Source organism: Epinephelus lanceolatus, chromosome 20, assembly GCF_041903045.1.
Source record: "Epinephelus lanceolatus isolate andai-2023 chromosome 20, ASM4190304v1, whole genome shotgun sequence".
In the NCBI taxonomy this organism is placed as follows: Eukaryota; Metazoa; Chordata; class Actinopteri; order Perciformes; family Serranidae; genus Epinephelus; species Epinephelus lanceolatus.
The window spans coordinates 7823678-7836996 of record NC_135753.1 but is presented as its reverse complement, the minus strand read 5'-3'; the positions used below and the strand labels follow the sequence as shown (position 1 = coordinate 7836996).

Here is a 13319-nt window from a genome sequence, read left to right as displayed (position 1 = left end):
AGATCAGCCGCCATATAACAGGAAAGATAAATGCTTGTTATTGCCATGTTGTGCAATTTTTATTGCTGCTGCTATTTTTTTGGTTCTGTGTAAAAATGCAAAGGCACCATAAAGGAGTGACTTCATAGCAGTGGTATAGCAAGATCTCTGTGTAAAAAGGGCTTTTGTATCAGTGCTGGGCATTGATTGAATACTATGCAAATATCTGGTGGCCTTGCTAGGAGCAACATCAGTTACCTTTAAGGTTTCCACCTGTGTTTTTCTATTTGAGAAACATCTGTAATGATTCGTTGCAATGAAGACTTAGCAAAAATGTTTTGTCTTCTCTCAGTAAATTAAATATAAAAGTGGATGTTATAATACATTATATAGAGTAAATATTCATTGTTTTCTTTCTCTTTCTGCTTTCTGTTTACAACCACACCTCTTTTGGTTTCTCAATTGAATATGGTGGTGTTAGTAAGCAGACAGCAGTTGTATATTTAGTTTGGGCACAGTATAAAGCTGATACACTGTTCTGGTAAACTGTCTTCTATATATATATAAATGTTGGAAATGCCCCACCTCAGCATTGTAAGGGGGGGTTTGCTGAAGGTGCATGCAGAGTCACGCACAAACTGCAAGAGGGAGGAGAGACGACAGGAGGGGAGGGGCTCAGAGTCAAGAAGAGGGAATGAAAAAGAGACAGCAGAAATGTAAGACGTGGGGGGATGGAATAGATTCAGATATACTGTAGATATAGATCACAGAAGACAGAGAGAAACAGACTGGATGATCAGACTGCAGCAGAGTCATTTGCAACTTCTCTGCACAAAATTGCATATGAGAACTATTTGGTAATTATTTGTGATTTATTCTATTCATATGGGGCAGTGCAGTGCATTAAGTGTCATTCATTACGAGGCAAATGTGGCAGAGTTTAGTCATAATGAACTAATTTACATCTGCAGTGCCCTCACAGACTGTAAGCCTGACACACTACTCTTAATGACAGTTGGAAAACTAACGCAATAAAACAGATAAAACCAAGAAAACAAAGGATCTTTCTGACAGCTAGAGAAAACCAGCAAAGTCTTTTAAAATATGACATAGAAAATGTCCTGAATTAGAAATAAGCTGCAGTAAAACTGAAATATTTTGGGTGATAATAATCACAAAACTACAAACTAGAGCTGAAATGAATCTTGATTTGTTAATTTATTTATTAGTTGATCAAGATAAGATAAACAGAGCTTATTTTCCGCAATATTCCAAAATCCAATGGATAAACCCCACTGGTTTATGATGAGGGAACCAGTGCGACACTAATCTCCGCATTGGCCTACAGAAAAACATCCTCCCCCTCAATAGACCGAAAAAATTACAACTCAAACCAAACAGACTCATGTGAGTTTAAGTCCAAACCTGGTCCGTCCAAGATCATCATATAAAATACTAAGCCAGAGGCCGACCAAGTCCGACCCCCCTAAAAAGCATGAGTCGGCTTCTGATGCCTGGGACACTCAGGCTGTGTTGCAGTGCAAGCAATGTGTCTCTAGTGGAAAATACACCAGCTCAGTGGATCACTGATTCTCCACATTGTATTTCCCCACCAGAGAAGCTCCCTGCTCCAGCCGGGAGGAAAAACAAAGAGCCTGGGACTGAGCCCGGTTGCTCCCTCTCCTTCTCTCCCCGCCTGCCCTTTTTAACATGACTTACTTATCAAAAAACAAGCAAACAAACATGACTAGGGTTAAATCATTCCCCAGCCCTACCCGACCCTGCCAATCAGCGCAATTTTTTGACCAGAACCTGGTCCGACTCTTCAGGCTTGGGACCCTTTGGGCTCGGGTTGAGACTGAGAACTCTAATCCCTAGAGCACTCTGTTGATCTATAATAATTTCACATTTCAAAGTAATTTATCAAGCAAAAAATGTCAAGCATGCTGGTTCCATATTTTCCAAGAAATTGCTGCCTCTTTCTGTTTCATATCGCTGTATACTGAATATCGTTTGGCTAATATGACAAAATAAATAATTTAAGTCTATTTTATGTTAACAGTATGGTGGGATGAAGTTGGAGACTGGTGATCACTTGCTGTAGGGAGAAGCATTTTATTCATTTGTTTGTTTTTATAGATTTTTTTAATTATTATTTTATATATATATTTTATTTTCATTATTTAATTTTTTAATGTATTTTAATTTTATTTTTATTTCTCTTCTCTGTATGTTTGTATTCTGATATAGTTATGTATTGTTTATGTATCTTGAAAAAATAAAGAAAATGTAAAAAAAAAAAAAAAAAATAAATAACTGGAAAATTATGATTAGCAGTTTTCATTATTTTACAGACTAGAAAATTAAAAACTGTAACTAAAACAATTTTATGGGAAAGCTCTGAGCCATAACCTTTAGTACAATAAAAGACTTCATTAAATCCTATAATGAAGTCTTTTGTGTTTTCCTCATTGAATCACATGGATTGTGTAGATTTATTTTCCTTTTCAGAGATGAAATATGTGCTTGTCACAGCACTGCAAGCATCGACTGTCTGTTCCAGTAAACGGCACATGATACGCTGACGGTGATGTCATCTCCCCATGAGGCTGACCAATCATTATGTCATTAAGTTATGCATATGAGTGTGAGGAGGGGAGGAGGTGAGGAGGGGGCTGTTAGCACACAAACAAAGCCTTTAAATCAATAAAGACAGCGACCCCTCCTCTCTCTGAGGGTGAACGGTGAACTCTCTGTGGATCAGACTGTCACTCCTGACCAGGGGCTTGTTAACCCTTCATGTGCTGCTTGGTGTTTTAACAGCCACTAATAATTAATATTCAGGGTTGAGGTGACAATGCAGCTGATAACTGATGTTGGACTCTAAAACCGACTATAATAGTATGAGTCAATGATTCTCAGCCAAGTGATGCCCACTCATGACTCATGTAGAGTGTTCAGTTTAATTCATGTAGCAGGCCTCTGCGCTACCTCCTGAGAAAAAGGCTATAACCATGAACACATCAGTCTCATGCAACACAAAATCATTTCTGATGGAGTTTTACTTCCATTTTACTCACCCTGTAAGTGAGTAAACATGATCCAAAGATTGTCCCTGAAGTCACTGCTGCCAAAACATGGGTGGCCCACACATAATACTGTGTCTGAACGCATCCTGTGCGGACACAGCCAGAGGACTAAAGCTGCTGCTCTGCTAATGTGCTGCTAACGCTACACTTCCTGTGTGAAGTGCAGTAGGATCCCACATCACAGTTCCTGCTGCTGCAGGAGACAGTGTCTCACTCTAGATCACTTCAGAAGTGGCACATTTAGGGTTGCAAAGGGTCGGGAAATTTTCTGGAAATTTTCCAAGGGAAGTTAAAGGAACAGTTCAATTTTCTGAGGGGGACTGTATGAGGTACTTACCCATAATCAGTAAGAATTGGGTTGATTTTCAGTTTAGCCAGTTGGTTTGGTGTAAGAGCTTAAACCACTTTGAATTTAGGCAAACTGTCTGAACCGCCATTGATTATTATTATGGCAAATCAAAATTAGCCTACGTCAGCAGCCTGTGCTAATGGCATCACAGCACTTAACCCAACTCATACTGCATTAATAATAAGCAATATGACAACATGATTAACATAATATTATGTTTATAAACAGACTAACAGAGCCACTAGTGTCTGTGTTAGTCTCAAGAAAACTGCGCCAAGATGAATACATTTTGAATCTGAAGCTGACAAAAGAGGTGTCCTAACTGGCTGCAGGCATAATTTTGAACTGAACTTTTATCGCACGCCCTGTTTGTATTTATTTCTGTCCCTTGTTGTGAAAGCACGTCTATGGACGAGGAAAGGCTGATTCAGAAAGCTGAAATGAGGAGTAATCTTTATAAGACCTCCTTGTCTGTTTTACATTTCTTAGACTTAAATGTATCTAAAAATAAGGAGTTGACTACTGATTTTAGACATAACACAGACACAGCTAAAAAAAGCATTATTCACAATCAAACTCTGAAAAGGGTTACCTCATACAAATATTTAGATACCTTTTTTTGGTGAACATCTTAAATTTGATGTAAACACTGCAGTTATTGTGAAGCCAGATTAACTTCTTATTAGTTATAGATTTTTTTATTTCACTGAACACTGCATGGCATTTAAAAAAAAAACTTTATTATCTTTATTTATTACTCATCTATTTATGTGTCTATATGTTACTGTATGATATATAATGTGTGTTAGGCAAGCTGTTTAAATAAATTGCCTCTGGTGGGATTAGTAAAGTTGCAATAAATTCTCGTTAATTCCCATGGATAGTGCCCACCTTGAATTTTCCCAGAACTTGCAACCCTAGGCACAGTATATCTTAAGATATATTTTGTGATATTCCATAGTATTTTTGTGTTGTGGCAGCAAGGATTGGGCAGGATGTTGGAGGGGTAAATGTAGTGTGTATGTACTGTGGCTTTAAGTCTGCTGCAGAAAACCAGCCAAACTTTTCATGTTACAGTTGAATGCACACAATTGGTTGGCTGACAGAAAGTCATTAGAGCTCCTGCATTAATTACTTGCTATTCCCTTAAACTCTGGTTCAGCCCAACAACAGCTGGAAATACACTGACTCTGTTATGGATCGACACAATTAATTTAAGGAGAGAGCTCAGATGGAGAGAGAAAAAACAAAAACAGAGCGATCACTGCTGGAAAAAAATGTTTAAATCTGTGATCCAGTTTCTCAGTTTAAGCTTGTGAATGTGAACAACAGAGTAATGGCAGGACAAAAGGATGGAGAGGTAACATGAGGCCGAAGCGTACAGGGTGCAAAATTAAATTTTTTGTCCACAGGACAAATGGCTAGTGAATTTTATCATTGTTATTTTGGCTGGTGACTTAAGTGACTTAATGATTTTATGGTGACTTTATTTCATCCAGTAGTCCTAATTGCACTATTATGTTATTCAAATCTGCGCCTCGTGTACTACATGATCGTCTTCTGTGTGTCTTGTTTGTATATGATGGGTGTAACTGCTATGCAGCTATGTTGCACTACTGTATGTGCCCAAAACAAATTTCCCGCTGAGGACAATAAAGTTTATCTTATCTTATCTTATCTTATCTTATCTTATCTTAAATAAATCTACCAGCCACTTGCATATTTTACCAGCATTTAGCTGGTGGACGGTGTGGATTTTGTTCCCTGTTTAGAGGTGAGTTATGCTGCATGTCTACTGTCATGTCTGTTTTGATTATATGAATTGCCAACTTAGGCCAACCCAATCGCCAGAAAAAATGTTGGCTTGTACCTCTCTCAAAATGTGATGTGCTGAAACGTAATGCTGTGGTTAACATGAGGTTAGATTATGGCACAAAAACCAGTTGGTTATGGTTAGGGAAAGATACCTGATTTAGGTGACACAATCCCAGCAGGAAACAGCAATGTGTTGATAAAAAAATCACCCATGTTTGGTGTGAAAAAAGCCACTGGAAACATAGCAAAGACTCGCTAAAACACAACCAGTTTTGTGTTTGTTGGTCTCAAACAGGGGTCTGTAACTTGGCAGGCATCTTGCCTAGGTGACTACATCATCCACCATCCCCTCCACTTTGTGATGACAAAGTCAGCTCATTTACCATGTCATTTTAGAAACTCTACGTATGAAACGTGCATATGTAACGTATCCTTGGTTTGCAGAAACGTACAATGCCAACATTTTCTTCTAGTGACTGGCTGCTTGGGCTTGAGGTGATAGTTCAGTACTGTTTATCTACCTATCATATCATTTTTCAAACTTGTTTTGTTTTTTGTTTTTCTTTATTAGTTTAACATTTTGATTTAAGGTTGTTTTTGTTGAATGCATAATAACATGACAGACATCAATCTGAAGATTTCACATGTGATTTTGCAAACATTTATCCATTTGTGATATATATATGTATATACATATACATATATATATATATATATATATATATATATATATATATCCACTGTATATTAATAGCTGAAAAACATTTGCATTAATATTGTTATGATTGTTACATTGATCTATGCCAGCAAAGGCAACAAACAAGATATCAAACAGATGTCAGAATCGTAGGTAAACAGATAAATTCTCAGTTATACTCAGTCTCACATAATCAATTAAATTACAAATTTAGCAAGAAAAAACAGGTGGAACTGAATTTGCAAACAGGGCTATTAAATCTCAATATATATTTTGAGTACTAATTCTGTTAAGTCAATGAAAGTGCCACGCAATCTTTGGTCAGATTTTTAGTCTTGTTTTAATTTAGAAACAAGTCTGGACTGCATATGCTTCAGCTTTCTATTCAAGTTATGGCACTTGTTTATTGTTTTTGGTTTATTGATTCTTGGATAAATATTTCATTACACTAATATAACGTCCTGTACAGCTGTTTTGTTTAGGGTTTGGGTCGAACAGTGTCTGTAAAACCAACCAAAAAGCTTCTTGACTCTACACTTTGAATATTAAACTGTAACATTACAGTTTCAGTATCAGTGGCTGTCAGAGCCTGATAAACAAGATGTGATACTGTTTTCTCTCTTCTTCTAACATGTAGTGAGTGCAATATTAGTGTGCTGTAACCTCTGACCTTCTCTGCCTCTTGCTGCTGCCTTCTTTTCTCCACAGCTGCCGCCTGGCGCTGGCGCTCCTTCCTCCTCTGCTGCTCCAATTTCCTCCCTCGCTCCTCGGCGCAGCGATCCAGTTGCTGCTGCACACGACGCTCCTTATCACGCAGCAATTCTGAAATCTCTGAACACACCAGAGGAGGGAAGTAAGTCCATTTACTAAAACACTATTAGTATTTTTTTGAGGCACTGGTACTCTATTGAAGTATTTTCATTTTTTTTCTATACTTAATTTCAGAGGGAAATATCATACTTGTTACGTGACTATATGGCTGGATTGGGCAAAAATTAGCTGATGTGCCACAAAGCTGAAATATCAAAGGTCTTAAAAGTAGATACTGACACAAATCAGGGTATTAAAGTGAAAAATGGCCAGGTGTTTTGCTTTAACTTATCATTATGAAGTAAATGCTGATTGCACAACATATTGACTATAGTATATTGACAGCATCTGTGATTAGATTGGTTCTCTATAAACATTGCTGTCACTATGCAATTCTGTTGCCACCAAGTACGATCTCCTGGGAAAATGAAGGCTTGATTTACAGCAGGGAAGTGTGTCAATCATTTTGGACCAAAACAGAAAGAGGCTAGCTTTTTTGTTTTCCCAGGTAATTTACATTGATAGTGTAACCGAGGATAATGAGTTGCTCCTATGCTTATGAAGGTAATAAAATCATTACACTGAGGCTCCGTAGTCTGAACAAAGATGGAAAACTCTTCTCTGCCTCCCACCCTGCAAACGGCAGCACATTACTGTTTCACTCCTTCCGTTCTAACCTTTCACAATAAAAGCCTTACAGTACATCCCTGCCTACCAGAGGGAACTTAAATTCACACAGAGCATTTTGTAACTGTGGAAGGTCTACCCAGAAAAAGCATAAGAGCCCTGCTGATGAAGGAGGCAAAAAAGCAAAAGGGAGGAAGATAAAACTGAAATAAAACAAGAGTGAACCTCAGACCGGCAGTCATTCGATGGCGAGAGCTCCTAGACTTGAGAGGGTTCAAACTAACAGTCAGATGTCATTTTTTCTACTAGATCAGTAAGGAACAAAACCTGCCCACTTATCAGTTCTACCAGGTGTTTTACTTTATCATAGCACTGGATTTCTAGCTAAAATTGGGATACTTATTGTTGTTTTTTGCTTTGGACGTAGTCAGGCTGCTAGGCTCACAGGGAAACAGAAAGTGATCCAATTGTCTGTGCAATAGCAGCAGTGTTGAAAAGTTATCTGTTTCCATTCTAAGATAGCATGTTTAGCAGGACCCACCTTAAGGCCATTATCATGTCAATATCATGTTTTACTGGTGCATATTCCTGAGGAAATTTTCAATTAAATTAGCACAAACCAGTTGACAGACAGGAGCCTCGGGGTAGTTGCAGATGCAATATGACATAAATCAGGTTTTTGCTGTCAAGGCTCTGTAGTTTACTTCCAGTAGTGATATGATCATCTACATGAGTATCCATTCAAAACACATTTTAAAACATAGTTTTTAGGAGGTCCCAATGCTATGTGTCTGTATATATAAATATATCTATGTGCCTATGTGTGGTGAAGCATGTGCACAGAGCGTGTGTATGTATGTAAAATGACATGAGGGTCATGCAGGCTGAAACATAAGCAACAATGTAAGCCAGACTTTCAGCCCTTTTATTCAAGATGTGGAAAAAGGAGAAGAGGAAATTTCTTTTCTTTCTTTCTTTCTTTCTGTCTTTCTTCTGTCCTTGCTTTCCTTCTTTACGTGATCTGAAAGCCTGAAAATCAGAAACACTAATACTTTTTGAGAACAGCAGTTGACAGTCCACTTGCTCACTTGGTCCAGACCTTTTGACCATTTCACAAGGTCCTCATCTGCCATGGAGTTGTAAATGTCAATGGAGAGGTTTTCAGAATTGTGGAAACATCTGCATTTTCATGGCAACTCAACACATCAAGGACGACCTTGTTAAACAGCTGAAGGCTGCAGAACAAGCAAGTCGGTGGACTTTGAGTAGAGAATGTTTTCACAATTGAAAAGATCCAAAGTTTTCAATAGAATAGTTTTACTTTATATACTTGAGTTTATTTTACTGTATATATTCTTCAGTAAATATTTAAATAACTAGCAATATTTTTTCACAAAGGAATTAACATTTTCACCAGTGTAAAGGATCTGAATACTTCCTCCTCCGCAAGCCAGTGCACAGCCACCCACAGTGTGTGTGTGTGTGTGTGTGTGTGTGTGTGTGTGGCAGTGACAGATGAACAGTACAGACCACACAGAGCTCCACCAGCTGGAGAGTTACTCATACCTTGGGTCTTCTCTCCATCCTCCCGTTGCTCTTTTGCTAAATGCAGCTGGGAGCCTTAAGACAGGAGAATGGAAAATTAATAGATGATTTCAGCTGCCTGCAGGTTGTACATATGCTTAATGCTTTCATTTTGTATCATATTCTTTTATATGTGTGTGAATTTGATGTCAGACCAGTTTAAGTTCAAATTAAGCTGACATTCCAACCATAAAAAATAAAGCTAATATGTCACAACTCCAGAGTATAAAACATATTATTAAAACATTGTGACAAAACACAGAAAGATTTAAAGATCATGAATATATGACAGGATAATTAGAGTTGGACCCAGATGTAAATTAAACACTACATGCATGTTCAGCGCTGCCATTACGTCTGTGTTTTCTCCATCTTGATTTTGAAGATAATGGAAGCAAATCAAAGGGAGTAACGTGATTAGAAGTTTACCTGAAGGGCTGCTGGGTTTGGATGGTGATCGAGCAGGAGATGCATTCCTACTGGTGATCAGTGGTGCAGGAGGAGGGGCCAGCGCTGTGTTTTTGGAGAGATCAGTCAGACATGATTCATACTATGCTGCCCAAGAGGCAAATAATGCTAAAAATGTAAAGCTGGAGTGGCGAACGTGAGTCCTGCTTCTGCCAATATGGAAGAGACTCCAATACTAAGCAGTCACACATATTTGTCATGGCGTCCAAAGCAATAAATCTCCTGTCAGTCACTGTATCGCCTTTGGGGTCAGGTGTCAGTGTGAGCTGTCAATGCAGGACCCCTGAGTGTACCCCTCAGCCTTTGTCCTGTTGTGTTTTTATTTCTAAAGCAGTCATGAAAATGTCTGTGCACACACACAAACACACAGAGGACAACTGAAAACGTCCTCTCAACACACACACACACACACACACACACACACACACACATTAGATATGCAAATATATGCAAATCTGAGATAAGTCCCAAGTGATTCATCCTCAGTTGAAATTACATCACATGCAAAAAATAAACCAGCTGAATCACATGTTTTTTAAAGGCAGTGTTAGCTGATTTCACTTGAGGTATGTGACAAATGAAGCTGACAAGAAGCTGCTGCATTAATAAAGGAACATGGCTGATTTAGGGAACATCCCCAAGAACATTTAGCAGTTATTCACTAAACAGATGTAGTGGTTTAAATAAGAAGATAAAATTGTCAGATAATGTACATTTTGAAATGTCAACATATCTTCACAAAGACTATACTACATATTGTGAAATTTACTCACCAGACATCCCTTATTTTTACATTATTCAGAGAAGCTACTGTATATAGTTATAGCTGGCATGTAGGCATAGCACAGATTTAAATATGTGTAATCCAACACTGCAATATAAAGGCTACATACTGGTATGCACACATGCTGAAATGGATGTACTGCAGTAACAATGACTGATGCAAATAGTTAAAAACCTAATTTGCAAATATGTTAATAATGATCTTCATAAATGGTAAATATAGGTCCAAGTGCATTACCGTTCCCATCTTAGTTGTGACATTATTCTTTAAAATATAAAATATCAAGTAGCTTACTAAGAGTAGCATGACATTAAGGAGCCTGCCTGTAAATCTAAATTATTTCAGTCATGTTCAAATTGGTAGGGCTGTTTGTTATGTTTGTTACCAATTTCTCTGTTGATATATTTTTTTCGATTAATCATCGATAAATATCCCAGAGCCTAAAGGGACTTCATCAAATGTCTTGTTCTGTCCTGATTTCCAAATCTAGAAGTATTAAATTGAATAAAATGCGAGACCAAGGAAAGCTGCAATTCCTCACATTTGAGAACCTGGAAATGTCACATTTTTGGCATTTTTTGCTTGAAAAATAATTGCCGATGGATTTTGTCAGCTAGGGCTTAGCCATCTTCTTTCAAACTGTATCTGTGTGCAGTTTCATTACAACGCCCATTCCTACACATTTAATGTGAATAAACTAAATGCCATGGTTAAATGAGAGCATATTTTCCTCACCTGTCATGTCGGGGTAGCCTGGAGCCACTTCAGTCATTTCAAACGTCGTCGACTATTTTCATCAGAAGGACCTGACAGGAGCCAGAGAGCCGCTGAAACCCACACAGGAGACCGCTGGGGCTACACAGTGACTCAGGGAAAAGACGGATGCTCGGAGTCGGGAGCCGATGGTAGAGAGACGGCGAGGGGAGGGGAACCATATGCCTCAGAGCTAGCATGGATGTCTACTGAGATGGTGTAGCGATTTTTTTTTTTTTTGCACAAAGCGCATTTAAAACAGTATCGTTATAACTGCCATTGTTGGGTCAGTATGTAAAGGTTCAATTAATGGCAGAAAAAGAAATGTTTGGGTCTACTTTCCTCCTACCTTAAAAAACACATTCCGGGAAATAAAGAAATATTATTAATATGGAGGTGGAAATGTCTCTGTTTTTTTTAGTTATTTACTTGTGGAGAATTAATTAAAAATTAATTTCTCTAATCTTTTAAGTTTCGTCGTAGTCCGGTCCATTTTTTGTGACCGCTTCACAGTTGGCTAATTTACATATTAATGCGCCAAAAAAAATCACTACTCACGCTGTTCCGCGTCGCTTAGTAACCAGCTGCTCAAGAACTATAACGCTTGGCAGAGGAATAAAACCAGCAGTTTGAGTGAAATTACGGTTAAAACAGCCTTTCAAATGTTTATATTTCTTGTGTTTTTATTAAAAGGTGTTTTATTGTCATTTTGAGCCACAATGAATCCCCCCTCTCTTTCACCCTCACTCACGTGCCTTCATTTGGCGTCGCTGCTTTGGCTCGTGTCAGAGCGCACGTGCCAGGCACAAGCGAGCCCCAGCGGCGGAGTTACGTCATACTTGTAGCAAAAGGAGGCAGGCTGCTGCTGACCTGCAATATGTGGGTCACACACACACACACACACACACACACACACACACACACACACACGTCACGTCACGCCCAGAATGCTATAAATGAAACTGCCCAATGGTACAAGTACAGCTGAAATGACTAGTTGATTAATCAGTCAGTTGAGAGGAAATTATATGGCAACCATATTGATTGATCATTTTTCATGCTTGCAAAACCATTCGTTGTTCCAGTTTTTCTAATGTGAAGATTTGCCGCTTCTTCTTTTTATTTCAATAATTACATTCTTAATAATTAATAAATATATTTTTTAGTCCGCTTGGATGGACAAAAAAATGGGAAGGTGTCACTTTGGGCTCTGGGTAATTGACAGAATTTCTCACAAGTTTTACAAACCAAACATTCAAAACTATGCATGAGTCAAAGGGGAACATATAAGTTAAGAATACCAATGGTTTTTCCATGGACTGGTATAGTTCAATCAATATTTGTGAACTTGAGCTGCTTCTGTTCAGCCAGTAGCTAACCAGAGAATGAAGTGTCAGACTTATGATGTCACAGGGTATAAAGTCTGGAGCTGCTCCATAAACTATGAATTGGAGACTGATTTTGTGGATCCACAGAATTTATTTTATTTTTTTTTTTACCCAAATGAGCTTTTTTCCATTGTAGTGTTCTCGGCTCTGAAACAGATAATGTACCCATATACTCAGAACATTCCCCTGGGTGCTAGAACATCTTTCACCATTCACTGTCTGTGGAGCAGCTCCAGACTTTATACCATATGACATCACACATTTGGGTTTTAACACTCTAGTTTTTGGGTTTGGAAGGGAGTTGTTCATTTTTACTAATATTTTTGGACTGTCTTACACCATTAAAATAACACATGAATTTTGAAAATGGGCGTAGTACCCCTTAATTTGCTTCTCTTAACTTTGAACACTAAAATGGGGTGGTTTTGATAACAATTAATATCAACACTTGGCATTTTACCACCAATCTCAGACAAAACTGATGTGCAGTTTTTAACGTAAACTCAACTGCATTTCCCCAATTGGGCATAAGAACTTGCCAAAAACTTTGAACATCTCATGTGATGGGAGAATCAAGAAAAAAGGAGCATGTTTTGGTGAAGAAAACTAGATGACATATGATCTAAAACGTAATTCTCATGCCATTATAGGAGAAGATAAAGTCACAGCACACAGAAACAGACAGGTCAGGGATAACACTCAGCTGTAAAGCAGTCACTCTGGAGCCAGAGGGGATTCAGCACTTTGCTCAAAGACACATCAGCCAGTAAAGTTTTTTCAGTCTTCCCTCTAATGACAGAAATAGTATCAGGACAGACATATTGTGCACTGTCAACACCCAGCAGCCTTGGATGTTTCTCTGAAAGGCATGTAGCTGTTTCATCAGAGACCTCCTTGTACCTCAGCTCAATCTCGCCACCTTCAGACCGGCACAGGAAGTGCGTGTAGCACTCCAAAAATCACTATGCCAGGTCAG

General features: G+C 38.3%; 1 protein-coding gene across 7 annotated transcripts in view; it reads right to left on the bottom strand.

Annotated features, from left to right (window-relative positions):
- The window catches only part of map7d2b (MAP7 domain containing 2b), a 39619-nt gene extending 28521 nt beyond the window's left edge, over positions 1 to 11098 (bottom strand). For 4 of the 7 annotated variants that reach the window (XM_033638758.2, XM_078162574.1, XM_033638760.2 and 1 more), the window contains exons 1-4: positions 10938 to 11097; positions 9380 to 9463; positions 8933 to 8986; positions 6600 to 6760 (exon numbers count right to left, since the gene is read on the bottom strand). In XM_033638758.2, the coding sequence (XP_033494649.1) occupies positions 6600 to 6760; positions 8933 to 8986; positions 9380 to 9463; positions 10938 to 10974 (336 nt within the window). In that variant the 5' untranslated portion in view covers positions 10975 to 11097. Of the gene's footprint in view, positions 1 to 6599; positions 6761 to 8932; positions 8987 to 9379; positions 9464 to 10937 lie in introns of all 7 variants that reach the window. The other 3 variants (XM_033638756.2, XM_033638759.2, XM_078162576.1) reach the window with 2 other exon arrangements.
- Between the last annotated feature and the right edge of the window lie 2221 nt (positions 11099 to 13319).